This window comes from Meleagris gallopavo, chromosome 7 (genome assembly GCF_000146605.3).
Source record: "Meleagris gallopavo isolate NT-WF06-2002-E0010 breed Aviagen turkey brand Nicholas breeding stock chromosome 7, Turkey_5.1, whole genome shotgun sequence".
Lineage (NCBI taxonomy): Eukaryota > Metazoa > Chordata > Aves > Galliformes > Phasianidae > Meleagris > Meleagris gallopavo.
The window spans coordinates 22,633,316-22,650,363 of NC_015017.2; the positions used below are offsets into that span (position 1 = coordinate 22,633,316).

A 17,048-nucleotide genomic window follows, 5' to 3' on the forward strand; every position below is an offset into this window, starting at 1 on the left:
TAATTTCATCATTTTCCCATACTTTCTACTGTGTCTGGAGACAGAATCAAAATTATTTTTCTATATTTTCTTTACATAAGCTAAGTTAAATCAAGATAACCACAATGCTGTGGAACTCAGTGCAGACTAAAACACCTGGCTTTTCACCTAAGTCTGTCTGTCTACCCAATCCCTGTATTACAGAGGGTAGAGCATTTATCATGCTTAAACAAGTAACTTAAGTCTGCTCCAGCATACTTACACTTCACTACAGACTGCAGTAAAAACCTATGTCTCAGCTTCTTGTAGGTTATCCCCAAAATTCACAATGGCATTTTACATTTACATTCACAACACAGTATTGCAAGGACTGTCATCTTGAAATCCCTTCCCTCATTTCCACATCTTATCACATACCTCCTTTATTCTCAGCTTCAGACACGCAGGAAATTCTTCCCTTTCTTACACAGACACTTGTATCTCTTTCTTCATGGTCATTTTTTCCAGTGACACCATTAACTTGTTTGACTTTTGGTCCTCAGCCGTCTGCATTTTCCTACAGCTCACAGTGCTGTACTACCCAAGCTCCTCCTTCAAAGCTTTGCTAAAGAAGGCTAATTGTTTGTGAAGTCAGTACACTGCGTTTAGCAATTTGGTCTGTTTCTAAAATCTAAAATCTTGTCATTTTAAAAAAAAAAACCTCCACCAAACACAGACAAATTATCCATGGCCCTCAGCATGCACTGAATCAGCTGGCAGACTACAGCAAAACCACAGATTAAAATGCTGTTTGATCTTTGTCCTTTTCTTCCCAGAAGAAATTTCCTCTAGTATCAAACAAACATATCTTTATCATTTAGGGTAAAAGTCTCTGAATCTAATCCAGTGAAACAACACTGAGGAATATGGCAGAGATGTCATACAGATCCTTTTGTCATGCTTTTGTTCGCAGCCTAGTTCTGAGACATTACTCAGTCATCCTTCATAATTTGTTCATTTTCAAAATAGACTTCAAAACCTAAGCAAAGATGAGGCAGTTGACAGCATTTAAGACAACACTAAACTAGAAATACCTCTAAAAGGAACTTATACTGCTATATATTTTGGTAGATAACGGTGCCAAGTAAGAACTACATTCATAATCTGTTCATAACTGAGGGCAGTATCTCTAAACAGAAACAGGCTGCCAATTCTGTTTATTTTGAAGGATACTTACTATATTTAAAAGTTTCATAAAGATTTAGTACCTATCCGGTTATTTGTTACAAGTAAAATGAGGTAAGACCAAGCAGTTCATTACACTTACCTCTACACCTGGTAGCATGATACTACCTTGAAAATCAAGAACCCACATCCTCTTCAGTCTCTTTTTGACTATTCAATAGCCAGAAAATTCAAAAATAGTTTGTACAGAAAGCAGACCAACCACCACTCAGGATATACTGCGTGAGCGATTGTCAAATCTATTATAATATCATATATAGTAAATATATAGTATCACCCCATTTTAATGACAAATGAAATTACTGCCACAGTCATCAACAGCTAGCATGTTTTACTGCCTCAGTGGAACAGAAATAACAGTAATAAAGAAATCTGAACTAGTCAAATTCTTTAATGCATTCAGTAAATAGTTCGATATGATTTTCAAACCAGCCGTTTCAGCACTAAACAGCACCTGTACTGTTCGTTATATATTCTAACACTGCCCTCTTGTGACGTAACACAGCTCTGCAAGGAGTCAAAAAGTTTTCCAAAGTGAAATGAAATTCCGAGTTTGTCTATGATATTCCAAACGTTTATTCTGACACTTGAATTAGTAGATGGAAAAATGTCTCCTATTATATTAGAAAATCCTAGGTAATAAATCCTAGGTAATGTAAACATTAACACTGTTTACATGATTTTTCAAGTTGATCCTCAGCAGTATTACTAACATTTCCTACAAATAATCACAGGTGTCTGAATGAGCTGACATGCACCAAGAACTTCCATGAAGATATACTTCATTAGCTTCACCAAAGATTTGATACGTTCACACATTTAGATACATTTTGCTGTGCAAGATATATAACTACATGCCTTGGTAAGAATAAAAGCTATTAACTATTAAGAAGTTAAGCTAACTAATAAGAATAGCTTCTCTCTCAGGGATACAAAACAGTATTTCTACAATTCTAGTTCACAAACACATAAGGCTAGACAGATTTCTGTAACATAACATGTGCAGAAAACTGAAGTAAAAACGGCCCAAGAAGTTGAAGAAGATGCAGAGGAAACTTACTAGCAAGCAACAAAGGCAGATTAAGGTTTAAGAGACAGAGCAAGACATGCACTAAACAGAGGCTAGCCTTGAACAAGGACATTTTGTTGTTACGAGTAAGATACCCACTGAAGAAAATATTTAAAAATAATAAGACCTTGTTTCTGGGTCAGAGCATTGCTAAATGCAAACAAACACCACAGGAAAAGCATAGGGCCTGGATTTCTAGGCTCATGGAAACAACATTTCCATGTCCTGGGAAATAGCAGAATGAAGCTTCTAAGTCCTACAGGTACCCAGGTTAAAGAGAATTTTCAAGACTTAATAAACCCTGAAGTAGAAGAGCTCAATCTCAGAAAGACTGTCCGCTACAACTATGAAGAGACAAGAGCCAAAGTTGTGGATCCAAGTTTCTTGTTCTGGTAGTGAAATTAAGAATTTCCAGGAGGCACTCAGCCACTTCTGCAGCTACAAGCCAGTATGATAAACAGGCATAACAACTAAAAACCTCCTGTTGAAATTTGGTTAATTGTTGCCAGCTGAGACCATAGCCAGACTAATGAAACAATAATGGAAGTAAAGCAGATTTGAGTTTTCTTTCCCAGAATGCTTCTGTGAGGACAGCTATTTATTTTCTAGCAAGAAAACAGCATGTATGAACTAGAACAAAACAATTCCTATAGGCAGCTTTAAACCTCTACTTGGAAGGTGTACTTTTGAACACAAGATGATTGAGAACCCAACCTGTGAGCAAAGTTGAAACCTCTTATTTCTTGGCCAAGACTGTCAGTGGGACTATTCAGATCTCTAGAATCAATACACACAGTTCATAAACCGTGTGTGACTGGTGAGGTATCATTTCTGGTTCTGACAAATTGTAGATTTAGCTCATCTTCAACAGGTGTGGAACAGAAGATGGAACTTGCTGGGAGAGTTGATTATTGGCTCTGCTGTATATTCCAAAAACAGGATGAAATTATTTGTTTTGCAGTACCACCAATCACCGATTCCATTGACACAAAGCAGCAAACAGCCTTTATCACAAGCAGCTGCTTCCCAAGAACATTTTCTTCATAGTGGTATCAGCCTGTCTAGGTATGTGCACCACAGGTCAAAAGAACAAAGTGAGGAATGGTGTCATTAATAAATGAATTCCCTTCAAATATTAGGAATTATTTTCCATCAGCATTAGTGCTATTTATGTCACAAGAGTAAAAAAAAAACAGAGCAATTAATAACAAACACGACTTGGCCAAGGTAGCTTTGGCTCCTTGGAACTGCTATTAGAAAGTGCGCTCCAGGACAGATTAGAGGCATTTGAGCACTGGTCATCCATTCCTAGCTAGAAGGACAACGCAAGCAACTCCATCTGTCAGTGCTGAGCCCATGGAGCTGCAGAGTATTTCCTCCATCATCTGGGTTTGCAGTAAGCACAGTAGGAAGGAGTGTTAGTATTTCAAACTCAAGAAGGACCATAGCACTATCCCAGCAAGGGAGCTAAGGTATCACCAGAACAGGACACACTGGAGCAGAAGTCAGGACACGGAGCAGAAAAGCAAGGAACGAGGAGGACATGGCATAAACAGAAAATGGCAGCTAAGCCAGAGAAAATACTGGGCTCAGATATTATTCAGGGGTCCCCATCCATAAAACCTCTCCAGCATTAGAATGGTAAACATATGAGCTGCTCCTTCTAACAGTGAGGCTGTATCCTATGGCAACTAGATAGTGGTAGAATTCAGTTCATTGTTCCTGTGAGAAGGAAATGAACAGTTTAGAAATTACTGCACAATATAATTTCCCTAAGTAGAACTATATGAACTGTATTTCTGTAGTTCCCTGTTGGCAGGAAAATGCAGTGAACCTGAATGAGCAGAAAAAATATTTACATTTCTTAAGAGGCTGAACTGCTCAATCCTCTGCCTAATGCAACAAATCAACACTCCAGATTCTTAACTTTCACATTCAGAATGCTCATGGGGATACATTTATTTCTCATTTAGTAAAGAGTATTTGTCTTAACAATGGTGCAGTGCCATCTCTCGGCAAAGATCAGAAAATATTCCTTATTGCTTCTGACTTGCACAGAAGTGTCTCATAAAGTCCAAATATCAATGACAACCAGGCAATGTGGAGAATTGGTCAAACTGGGCTAGTTACTCTCTACTAGTCTCTAGGTACTATAATGAAGAGGTTGCTAAAAAAGTGATATGAAAGAAGCTCCTTTTTTATATCATTTTACTGCAGGAAGTTTAAAGACCCAGCATTCACCCAGTGCCCTGATTTGCATTCTAATCCAAATTCACTAGTAATGCTGCACTCAGCTAAGTGAGAACTCCAGTTTCCACCAGTCTACCATCAGAAAGAGCCTTCCCCAGTCTGTTGAACTTCAGGCAAAGAATTACAACCGTATGTACAGACAGGTGCAAACTATATTTGAGGAGGTAGTGTTACACTGTGTAGTACTAGTGTGCCTGGTAGCTAAGCAATACCACTAATGTGAAGGCACATTGAGTCATGTCATATGATGCAACAATCAATTTCTAAGGTTTCTAAGCCTCTCCCAAGCTCTGAACCCTATGGCAACTCTAAGATAGGCACCACTACCTATCCAAGAGCTCCCTGAACAGTTGAGGGGAGATATTTTATTGCTGGGAGAAGCACCAACTCCTAAGCCACACTGATCCAGTGGTACAAACATAAGGGGACCAGCAGTCACCACTGAGTTACTGCAGATATCCTTCATACAGCTGTTTCTTTGAGAAAACATTTTACTGCTTTATCCAAAGTTAAAAAGTGATGTGGCATATCAAGCTACTTGGAAGAAAGCACACACACACTTATGTGAATAAATCTTTATTCTGTAGCTACATTGATCAAATCCCCTTCAATCAAAATAGGTCTAAACCCTAACTATAATTCCTCACAACACATTCTGGGATATAATAATATAATTTGGGTAATTGATTTTTTAAATTGTCATCCTTTTATTGGTAACTATTCAAAACTCCAAGTTCTGTAAAAACAGGAGTGTCAAGATATTGAGTAATCATTTGCAAATTGCTGGTATTTTACTTGTGCTTGTGTTTCTTTACACTGAATATATATTTTCTCCAGGTTTAACATAGCAATTCTGATACTCTATTATTACTATCACATCTTTCCCTTCCTTCAGGAGAGACAGCAGTATGCTGTTATCAGACTGCACTGTTGGTGGGTTTGTTTTTAACTTCAAACAAGAACTGAATTATGTTTCTTGGGAATCAATTAACAACTCACACATCTTTAGTTTAACTGAATACAGTACTATGAGAAAATACTAGGACTCCTGTTTCATATTCATATGCAGATCCCTTTTCAGAGCATTTCATTTCAGTTTTCTTGAAATCAATGGCATGATTTGCCTACACAGAGAAAAGGACCACTGAGAAAAAATATCTGTACAATACATCCCATCGTTATCTACCTTGATATAACTCCTAAGCTTTTGTTGTACTATCAATTGGATGGTTTTAATGAACAATGCTTTACCTGGTGGTTGCTTGTATCAGAAACCTTCACATCCAGTGATCCTGTCAGAACAGCATACCAGTTCGACCCAATATCACCTTGACGGAATACTGGAAAGAAGAAATATTGTTAATAAGAGGTATCACCTTAAGCATAGCAACATTATCAAATATTTTCCCTCATGTTACTGTACTGTTATAGTCACTGCTGGCAGTAAAATATTTGCCATATCAAACTATTTACTTGTCCAATTGTATTTCCAATGACACTGGAAAGTACACATTTCAGTAAACTGATCAAAAGACTACTGAACCAGTGAAATCACACAGAACTTTGTTCTTTCCCAGTTTGCTTTTTTTTGTTGTTGTTATTTAGTTAACAAACAAACAATAACAAAAAGACTTTCTGAAAAACGTACCCTCAGCATTTGAAGATTCTAAATTTCATCTGCACTGAACTGCCCTCATTAAGAATTCTGCCTGAGAAACAACTGCAGAACTTTAATACTCAGATATTCCATCAGTGTGATTACAGAGCATCAGAATTCCTATTACTCTACACAAACCTCAGTGCTGTGTACCTAAACAATGTCAGATTTATCTGGGGGGGTCTCAGAATTTACCAAACATTGCTTACAGAAGTTCTCTACTAGCTACACCCCTGGTGTAACTCCGGCAATTCTTACATTTCTATGAAAGGGCAATCACTTACTTCCACTTCAGCTTCACAGACTGAGCACAACTGTCCAGCTTTATCTGGCACTTTGATCACCCAAGCAAGCACAGAGCTCTTGCACCCTACAGCACTATGTAGTTCTGCAAACGTATTGTGATTGGAAAGCATATGCAATTAGTGATATACCTGACTGATATAAGTGTTCCTGACACCACAAAGTACCTATATTAAGGAGATCAATGATACATTTACAGGGGAAGAAGGAGGCTTAAAAGCAACAACTGCTTCTAATCTTTCAACAAAATGGTGGCAGAGTCCTAAATCCAATAACGTGTGTCTTGTTACCATAGATTCACCACATATTGTATTTGCAGAGCAAGCAGCACTTAGTCCTGCCTTCTCCCATCACTAAGACTGTAAACATTTTTACAGCCATTCCACTGATTGTGCTCCCTCAACAATCTCCTAGAAACAATTCTTACCTAAACATCAACTTTACCTACTTAAAATAAATCATTACATGAAGCTTTCTTACATGTGATCCCCTTTTCAAGATTTTCATAATATCCACACAGACATATCTGCTGGAGAAGGTTTGGATGAAATTTCTCAAAGGCTTTCACTTCTTTCAGTCGTGTGAATATTATGTCTACATCTTCACTGGAACGTTCCAAAGGTCTGCAAGACAACAGAAGGAAACAGTTCTCAATGGCTGTATCAGAGAAACACATCCATCTGCACATACTAAATTCACAAATATTGACATTAAAAGTCACACAATAATATAAATCAACTAAAATCATTTTACAGGTACATAAGGAAATCCTTCCAAGACATCCTACTTTCAGTTATCAACTTAAGCATGATTGTTATTATCTCAACATAGAAGTCCCATTGAGCACAAAATCATGCTGTAGCAGTATCTATGAAAGTCCATCTGATGGTACAGTCTACATCCTGATGAGCTTAGAATTATATATAGTGAAATATATATACTATATAATATAGATACACAGTAAAATCTATAAGGGAACAGATGCATAGAGGTACAAACACATAAGAAGCCTCCAGAACCGGTACCAAAAACTCATGCTTTCTATTTGGGTGTATGGGGCTGCTGAATCACAGCCTGAACCTCTGATTAATCACCTGAGGCAAGCAATGAGTCAGCCACAGGAGCACAGGTGAAGGCAATTCACCTGTGCTGGAGGAAGGGGTGGAGCCTGGCTCCACCTCTCCTAGACCCATTTAAGAGCTGACTGCCAGTGGGGAAGGATCTCTCTGGAGATCTGCTCCACCAGCATCCATTTCACGAGCCCAGGATAGGGTGTCTTTCTTTCCTTACTCCAATATAACAATTACATCAGCCAAGCTCCTGGATATACTATACCATCTGTATATCCATTGATTATACACTGGGTAAAATAAAATCTTTAGGATTCAAGTTCAGTCCAAGCACTCATTCCAGCTGGAATTTAGTGACTTCTTTTTGGAATGATTTTAGGAATCCAAATCTTTGTCTCATGAAAGAATCCCAGATCTTCTTCACATTAAGTCTCTGACTCTTACCTCTCTTATTAAATTAAGTCTAGCAGGGATTAAATGTCTATCTTCATTTATACTGTGACTTACCCTTATTAACTACAGATCTGAATAATAACTCTCTAGTGTATACAGTTGCTTCTACAGCACAGTGATATCCTCTTACCACTTCAAACTACAGCAGCTCCTTTTTGAAATCGCTCCAGGAAGATATTCACCTTTATCTTTTTTTGCTGACAGGTACTAATAAACATAATTCTCTTGTCAAAACCCTTTTAAGAAGATAAGAAGGTGCAGCCAGCAAATAGAATTAAAATCCATTTTTACAAGATCCCTACCCAAACTACAGTAGCACTTGGAACACCATAATCCTTTTTGGACTCTCAAAATGAATAGCAAAACCCAGAAGGGAAAAAAGGAAATCATTCTCCATATATCCTCTTTTCCTAGAAAACCCCTTGAGGCTGTTTCACTCATACAACTGTTCTTAGAAGATTAAGTTCACCAGTTTGTTTGCATAAAATTGAGTGTACGATCTTAGCATTTAGCATTCCTTAATTGCTTGATGCCATTGGATGGAGGGAGAGTCAAACAGAATTAGAAACATCAGGTTTTATAAACTTAATCAACATCATCCATGTTCTTCCTGAAATATGAGTGCAGGAATCCCTTCTACTTTTGGGACTGCCAGAAGGACAAGATTGGGAGGTTTATCATACACCACAGAACATACAGCTTTTTTATACTGAGAGTTGCTGAAGGGACAGGGTTTCCATGCAGTTCAGAATAAGGTGACAGTAGGGCTGTTTAAGATGATCACATCTTAAACAGATCAAGTGTAAGAAAAACTTGCTCTTTTGACAAAACTGCTTCTTGGCTCTGTTAACATGAGCCATCACAGGAGGATTATCATTCTCACATTGAGAAGCATAGCTTAGCCAGGATTTTCAATACCAGCCCAGCAGAGAAACTAAATTCCATATTTACTGAGAGAGATAAAGTAACATGTTCTTAGTGGCTAACTTCAGCAAGCAGTTGAGCCACAGTGCTTTGTGATTGCAGATGTTACTTTCACTTGGATTGCAACTATGCTTATTACTTCAAAAATCTGGATTCCTCTTTCTGTCCAGAGCATATCTGCACACTCTCCATTAAATGGTCATTACTATCAGAATTTTCCTTGGAGAAATCCTCAGCACTCAGGAGTAAGGAATTACCTTACACTAGGTGTCCTAAGTTGAGGTAGCCCTTAGTCTTTACTAGAACATGGAATTTTGCAGGTGTAAAAACTTCAGATTGCAGTGCAATAGTAATACTCAAACTCATTTGAGCTTATAATCAGTAACAATGAGACTTGTTTCAACAGGATAGTTCTACTCAGTGAGGGAACAGAACAGCAATAATAAAATACTGTAGTGTCAATCAATTGCTTCTCAACACTACAGCACCCCTATCCTCCGCGCAGGGCTGTAGGGCTTTATGACTTCTAAATTCTCATTGAGAAAGAGAAGTCTAAGAGGGCTACCAGTGAACTATCAAAATACTTCCGACTTCTGGTAGACTGAGGTCTTAACTATAAACAAAGGCACTTTTAACATGAAGCAATGTCCACACAGGGGCTTACTTCCATGAGCAGAAAGCAATTAACTTCTCAAGAGGCACTTAGCACATCTGATGGTAATACTACCAATTGAGGAAGACAGAAGAATTTCACGATTTCGACTTTCACTTCAACATTCCCTTGCTCTCTCATAACAAGGCTTTCAGAAAATCAAGTGACAGTTCATTTCCTTCACTTGCCATTTTGTGTGACTTCAGGATTCCTTTTTTTTATTTCCTCTGAAACACATGTACTCAAAATTTAGTTAAAAACCCTTTTCCCTAGGATTCTGACATATACACATCCTTCCAGAGATAAAATCTAAACTAACAAAACAACACAAGCAAAACTTGGTTTCCAACAAATCAGAATAAATTCCTGATGTTCTGCTATGCAGAGTCCAAGAAATGCCATAGATAATCCTGACCTATGTGGGCACTGATTGACTAGTCCATTAAATGCAGACTGACTACCCATCAGCTTCTGTCAGACTGAATTTCTTCTGTCTTCCTCAATGACAGGCAGTGCAAATACAGGCTTTTCCCATTCACCTATACACTCATTTCATAGTATTGTACCACTCATTTAATCATACTTGCACATTCAATTCTGTTTGGCCAAAGCACTGAATAACTATTAGAAAGACAAAGCAATCAAGTATGTTTTATTTCTTTCCTGCTCTACAAATTATGCATCCTTCCAACAGATCAGTTTTGAAAACTGGATAAGCAGTACAATAGCAAACAATGTATTTATTAAGCAATTATATTAAAAAAGATTTAAAGTTAAAAATGAATTGTTTGAACAATACACTGATAATAGGAAGCAAGAATAGCATTTTTTCCACCTTTGCACCCTTGTTAAAAAGGGTAAAATATTTCAAGGGAAAAAGAAACTGCAAGGAAGTTTTCACCTTTCATTTCTTAAGAAGTGTTATGTATGATACATTCTTTGCAACTAAGGTACTACTAACTTTGATTGAATTAAGCCTTCAACTTTCATAGCTCAGCACTGATAACATACCATTTGTTGGGAGTAGCGATGGATGAAATTACATTGATCAGGACTACAGCTTCATAATAGCCAGTAAAAGTACTTTAAGATGAAGACAAATTCTGGGATGCACTGCAAATGTAATTCAGAACTGAACAACACACACAAGTGATGATACACTTTAATCTGAACTCTGCTGGCCACTATCGTTTGCAAAATACACTACATTAAATGCACCTTGGTTCATTTTGGCCTGCATTATTAAAGAAAACAGATATTTAACAACTAAGAAATAACATCAACATGTTTAAATTGACCTGCATACATTTTGAGAGCTGCTGAATTCAAACATGAAGTGACAAGTCAATTCAGGAAACATTCACTGAGGACAGGATAAACCAGCAGGAGCAATAAGAGGCATATTTAAATATAGCACAGAAAATACTAACAGAGAACAATACCATGACAGTGTAGGAAAACATAAAACACAGACAAAAACAGCACAACACTGGATGAAAGAAATACTAACTACAGCAATTCAACAGATAAATACACTGGGAAAAGTACAATACAATAAAGGAGTAATGACAAAAGGACTAGCACAACAGAGAAATAACATAAAGGAAAACAAGGTTGCTCACCCATATCAGAAGATTCTAGGCTCACAGGAAAAAACTTCACCGAGGAGAAATCCCTAGGAAGAAATCCTTCCCCAGTGGCAGTCAGCCCTTAAATGCCATCTGAGAGAGGTGCAGCCAGGCTCCACCCCTTTTGGTCACACAGCTGAATTGCCTTCACCTGTGCTCCCAGGGCTGACCGGGTCCTTTCCCCAGGTGTTCAATCAGTGCTTCAGGCCGTGACTCAGCAGTTCCCATACACTGATATTTGATAAATATCTAGTGGTTGCCTGACTTAGAAAACACAGTTTCAGCTAGCAGGTTTGTTGATGCTTTATTCCTCCACTGGAATATGAGCTTTTTTTATAAAAGACACTTAACCTGCAAAATATTTATTTATAGAATATGTAAAAACATCAAAACCAGTCCATTTGTGAATATTTTTTTTCATCAACAACCATCCCACTTTTACTAACAAAAAACAAAGAGACTTTCAATGAAAACAGACAAGTAACATGCAATATAATTAATGCTATACAGTATTCTGCTCAAAATCAAGATTCTAGAGATGAAATCCTAACAGCAAATAATTCCAGCAAAGACAGTTCATATAGTTTTTCAGTTTCGACCTGTAGCAGACAACATCTGCAGTTGCAAGAGTAGCACACCAATCATGTAGCCATTTCTATGGGAACTGCTGAGTCACGGCCTGAAGCACTGATTGAACACCTGGGGAAAGGACCCGGTCAGCCCTGGGAGCACAGGTGAAGGCAATTCAGCTGTGTGACCAAAAGGGGTGGAGCCTGGCTGCACCTCTCTCAGATGGCATTTAAGGGCTGACTGCCAATGGGGAAAGGATTTCTTTCCGGGGATCCATCCTTGGTTGAAGGTTTTTCCTGTGAGTCTAGAATCTTCTGATACGGTGAGCAATCTTTTTCCTTTATGTTATCTCTCTGTTGTGCCAGTCCTTTTGTCATCGCACCTTTGTTGTAATGTCTTTCCTGTTTTACCAATCTAATTACTACCTTGTTCTAAAAGGCCAACTAAAGCTGCAGATATAATGTTCTAATGGATCTATGTACATACTAGTCTGCTCTAGTGAGTCATGACAATGTTTGTGTTCATTAGTTAGGGTTACTGCTTTTTCTGTGTCATAACATACATGCATAGAACAAATAAGTAAGTTAGTACAACCAATTGTAAGAAATAGAAGCTGGTATTACAGGTACTAAACCTCTGATGGAAGAGAATGAAACAGCCAGAATTTGTTCAGACAAAATACAACTTCTGCTTTCATTATGAGCTATTTTAACACTGCATATTCGTGAAAATGTAGAGACCAACAGGTTTATGGCAGACCATATTAATAATTATTTTGGTCTCCTTCAGGAGTTTTGGGAAGAAAAAGCACTTCTTTATTCATCAAAGGCTGTACCTTTGTACTGGACTAGAAACTGAGCTGTGTGATGTGGAAATACAAACTTGTTATTATTCATCATTCTCAGAAGTTTGCACCTTTGTGTGAGTGCTAGCAAGCACTTAGGCTACACTTAGACTGTTCTTTTTCTTGGTTTCTACATCCTGACTGTAGATATACTGTAAGGCAGGCATGAGCTAAACATGCACCTGCTCAGCCACGTGGCACATACACAGAGAAAATGCACAGTGCGTAAGCCAACAGGAGCTGCAGTGTATGCCTATGATTTTGTCCCAGACTAAGAAAAATTGTGGTGGTGTTTCTATGGGCTCATTATTTAAACTTTAAACATTATTTAAAAACTCACACAACTTAAATGTGCACATTTGAAATGTATACAATTTAAAGTGTATACAAACAGTGCATTTTTATCAGTCCTAAAAACATATATTTTAAGAGTAAATTAAAACATTGTCCATAAGTCTAAAATAGTCACTGTATTGCCTGATTGTAAGTTTATATACTGTTATCTCTGAGACAATTACAAGTTGTGGACAAAATAATTGTCCTTATATTTTTACAATTCTTTCAGAATATTAGTTTTGTATTCTAGTCCATCTGCACATGTAGAAGAAAATACCGACTGTTAAGCGTGTAACTTACAACTCAAAGATATGTTATGATGAGCTACGAGATAAACTCAAATTCAAATCTGTTCCTGTTACATAGTTTTAGTCTGAACCTACATTCAAATCTATGGGAACTTGGCTTAAGATACAAATCTCAGCTATTATCCTGTATTATTATGGTTTTGTTAAAAGTAAATCCATACAAGCCTGAGGTCTACCTTAGACACAAAAGCTCAGTGGGTATAACATGTCTTTGAAACACCTATTCATATTTAAATAATTTATAAGCAACTGAGCAAAGATCATAACATTCATAGCACAACAGCTGCATGCTTTGCTCTGTGATCTGCTCCTCCAGTCTGCTAAGGCACTGAAGGTTGTATTTAATAAGATGAAAACAGGATGTTTCAGGTAACTATGAGATCCTGGAATCTGACTTGTGAATGCTGTGCATCGTTTAAAAAGTTTGTATCTGAATCAAATTAAAACCCTTGTTTGAATTCAAAACTCTGATCAGGCTTAGAGAAATAAGAGCTATGTAACAAACACTTTATTTAACATACAGTAATTATATGTTGACATTGAAATGTTCTGGTTAGGCAGTCTTTAGTGCGAAAGAAACCATGAGAGTAGGTTTGGCGTTGTTCCTAAGCTAAATATAAGCACTTGCATAAATCAGCAACCACCTTTTATGTATGTGCAGTTTGGACATAAAGAAGGATTTGAAGACAGTAGGTATGCTTCTGCTCCCTAGGAAATCAGTGACAAGGCAACTTTCACTTCAAAGATACAAGGACTGGTTTCCTGAAAATAAATATTACTTACATCTCCAGGTACAAGCGAGATACATGGTTGCTCATTGCAAATAATCTCTTTGTCTTGCAAATATAGACAGTGGACAGTTTTCTGACCTTTTGGTATTTCCTTATGTCTGCACTTGTGACTTCATCCTGTGCAATGTATTTGATGCTTAAGTGCTGATCTTTGGCTTTGATGTCAGTAATAACGTACGGAAGTTGCATGGTTGAAGCACCAGAGTTCCCAGCCTATATACAGTACCCCACACAGTAATAACACTCTGCCTGAAATGTTTTGGAAGTTCTTGATTTGTTACGCATGTGCTCTCATTTTAGATGATAGTAGGTCAAGTTCTGTATGTGACTTTGGGAAAAATATGAAGAATGTATACAAAATACATCAGTACTGTACATGAAAAACTTACTGCATCATAACCATTCATTATGCATTTTGCTATTTCCATTTATAGTTTAATTCTCCTTTTTTTAAAGAATGAATTTGGATAATCCACATTACATGACATATACAAATACATTACATGTATTTGCTGAGGCTCTCATAAAATTCTAAAATACCTCAGTTTTTGAAACACGTTTGTATAAATTCATTAACTGAAATATATTAAAAGTACCCTAAATATTAAATAAAAACATGTGGTTTCCTGCAGAGAATTGACTCATTAAATTATCCTGTATTTTCAGAATCCACACCTAGCTTAGAGAAGTTTCAAGATTTTTTTTAAAGAGGTAGAAATTGTACAACTCAAATGAGTAAGTTGATAGACCATCTATAGGAAAAAAATACAGATGTGTGAATTTAAAGTGCTTTATCTAATAGTGCTTGGACTCCTACAGTACTTTTCCAACATAATTTTAACAATATTTTTTAAATGGAAAAACAGAAGAAAGTATGCATATGTAATTTACGATTACAAAACAAAGCACAGGAAGGCCTAGGAAAAATCCTGCAGTCTCTCCCACTCTGGGTTTCTCCTACATCCAGATTGCCTTCTGGAAAGATGGTTCATAATAAATAATCCTTCAGGGCGATTAGATTTGATTCTTTCTACTTGTCAGGTGCTACTGGATTATATAAACTCACAGAAAGGGAAGAAATTTGATCTTAACAGCTCCAGTGACGTTATAACAAAAGTCCGTATGTCAATTTTATGTATACACATATAGAGAATCACAGAATCATTTAGGTTGAAAAAGATTCTCAACATCATCAAATTGGCAGATTCCTAAATGAAATTCCTCATTTATACTTCCTAGAAATAACACTCGCAACCCAAGGCTACACTTTTCATTAAGCATGAGCCCCTGAATTTCATTTTACAACTTGAGTCACCATGTGTTGCATTTGAGTATCCTGAGAAATGTGACCAAAGTGCTGGTGCTTACACTCTTCTTCTTCGCACCTGAGCAGTGTCAGTTTAGAATGAAGAATCAGGCCCTCCACTTCACTGTTTATTTATGGCTGGGCTACCATCACCACTTCTGTTTGTATTGACATCTGGAGTGCTTTCAACACTTACACGCATTGCTTAAGCTCTAAGAGGTTTGGGTTTGTTTGGTTGGTTGTTTGTTTTTTTTTTTTTTTAAGTTATGCATCAAAGGTGCATGGGGAGGCTGACTGGACAGTGTTTCAGTAGACAGCAAGTTTCAGCCCCTCACAGCTTGCTGCTAGGAGTAAGGAGAACATTCCTGGTGGTGCAGTCCTGAGAACACCAGGAAGTCACCTGGAAAATGCAGAACTGATGCAAGGATGTTTCTTTCTGTGCACATAGGGGCCGTTCACACCTGGTGCCAGAGGTTGGCTGCCTCGGCACCCAGCTAGCTCTGGAGCTCTGAGCTGCACTGTGTGGCTGTGAACTGCATTTCTCCTAAATGTTTCCTGAGGCTATGCAGCGAGTGTCTGCAAATGCAATGGCTTCATTCTGAACTCATCCAGTAAGCGTTAATGGTAACAACAAAGCATAGGATGCTCAAGCCACCCACTGTACACCTGTGTGCTGTGAGAGCCACTTTCTTCCCCAGCACTCACGGAAAGCAAGGATTGCTCTTAAAAATAAAATGAATTATTTACCAGTATTTTTAAATTGCATGCACCTGGTGGTGGTGGTGGCTGCCAGCCTGGAGCTGGCTCAGCCGTGCACTGGCCTCTTTACCAGAGCCCCTGCGGGAGCCTTCGGGATAAACATGTTCCCCTCACATTCTCCTACGGCCAGCAGCCCCGCACCAGCCCTTCCCGCCCGATCCTGAGGCGCCTGGGGCAGGCACTGCGCTGAGGGGAGGCGCGGAGCGCTGAGGTGCGGGGCTGTGCGGTAAGGCGAGTGGCAGCGCGGGGCTATGAGGTGATGCGAGGGGCAGTACGGAGCTGTGCGATGATGCAAGGGGCAGCGCGGGGCTGTGAGGTGATATGAGGGGCAGTACCGAGCCGTGCGATGATGCGAGGGGCAGCGCGGGGCTGTGAGGTGATGCGAGGGGCAGTTCGGGGCTATGAGGTGAGGCGCTGCGCGGAGCCGTGAGTGAGCACGGCGGGCCCGCTATGGCGGGCACGGCACATCTCCGCCCGGCAGCCTCAGTTCCCGGCGCCCCTTCCCCGCCCTGGCGCTCCCTCTCCTCCGCCACGTGCACCATTTTCCGGGCAGTGGCGCGGAGCGGCTCCCCCGGGGGCTGCCAGTCTCCTCCGCTGCCGGGAGCGTTCCGAGCCCTTCATTCTGCCTTCCCCTCCTACACGGCTCGGCTTCCTCCGGGCATTTTGCTTCCCACCTGCCCGTTCCTTATGTAAGGCAGCTCCTGATGGGGAGCAGAGAGGACCGTCACGCGCACGTACATACATACATACATGCACGCAGGGAGAGGTTACACGCGCGCAGCATCCCCCTGCAGCCGCTCCTGTGAACGCGCCCGATACCTTTTATCCAGGCATGCGATCCACTCGCCAGAGGACGCGGAATGGGAGGTGTGAGCGGCGACCATGTTGGACAGGGATCAGGTCACCGCACACCCGGCTGGTGGCG

At 39.2% G+C, this 17,048-nt stretch overlaps 1 protein-coding gene across 1 annotated transcript; it reads right to left on the minus strand.

Annotated features, from left to right (window-relative positions):
* Positions 1–5,740: 5,740 nt before the first annotated feature.
* LOC104911735 (rap guanine nucleotide exchange factor 4-like) lies at positions 5,741–17,048 on the minus strand. Its single transcript, XM_031554301.1, has 3 exons — positions 16,943–17,048; positions 6,963–7,105; positions 5,741–5,862 (listed from the first exon to the last, which is right to left on the minus strand). The coding sequence occupies exons 1-3, from the start codon at positions 17,005–17,007 to the stop codon at positions 5,741–5,743; spliced, it is 330 nt and encodes a 109-aa protein (XP_031410161.1). The 5' UTR covers positions 17,008–17,048.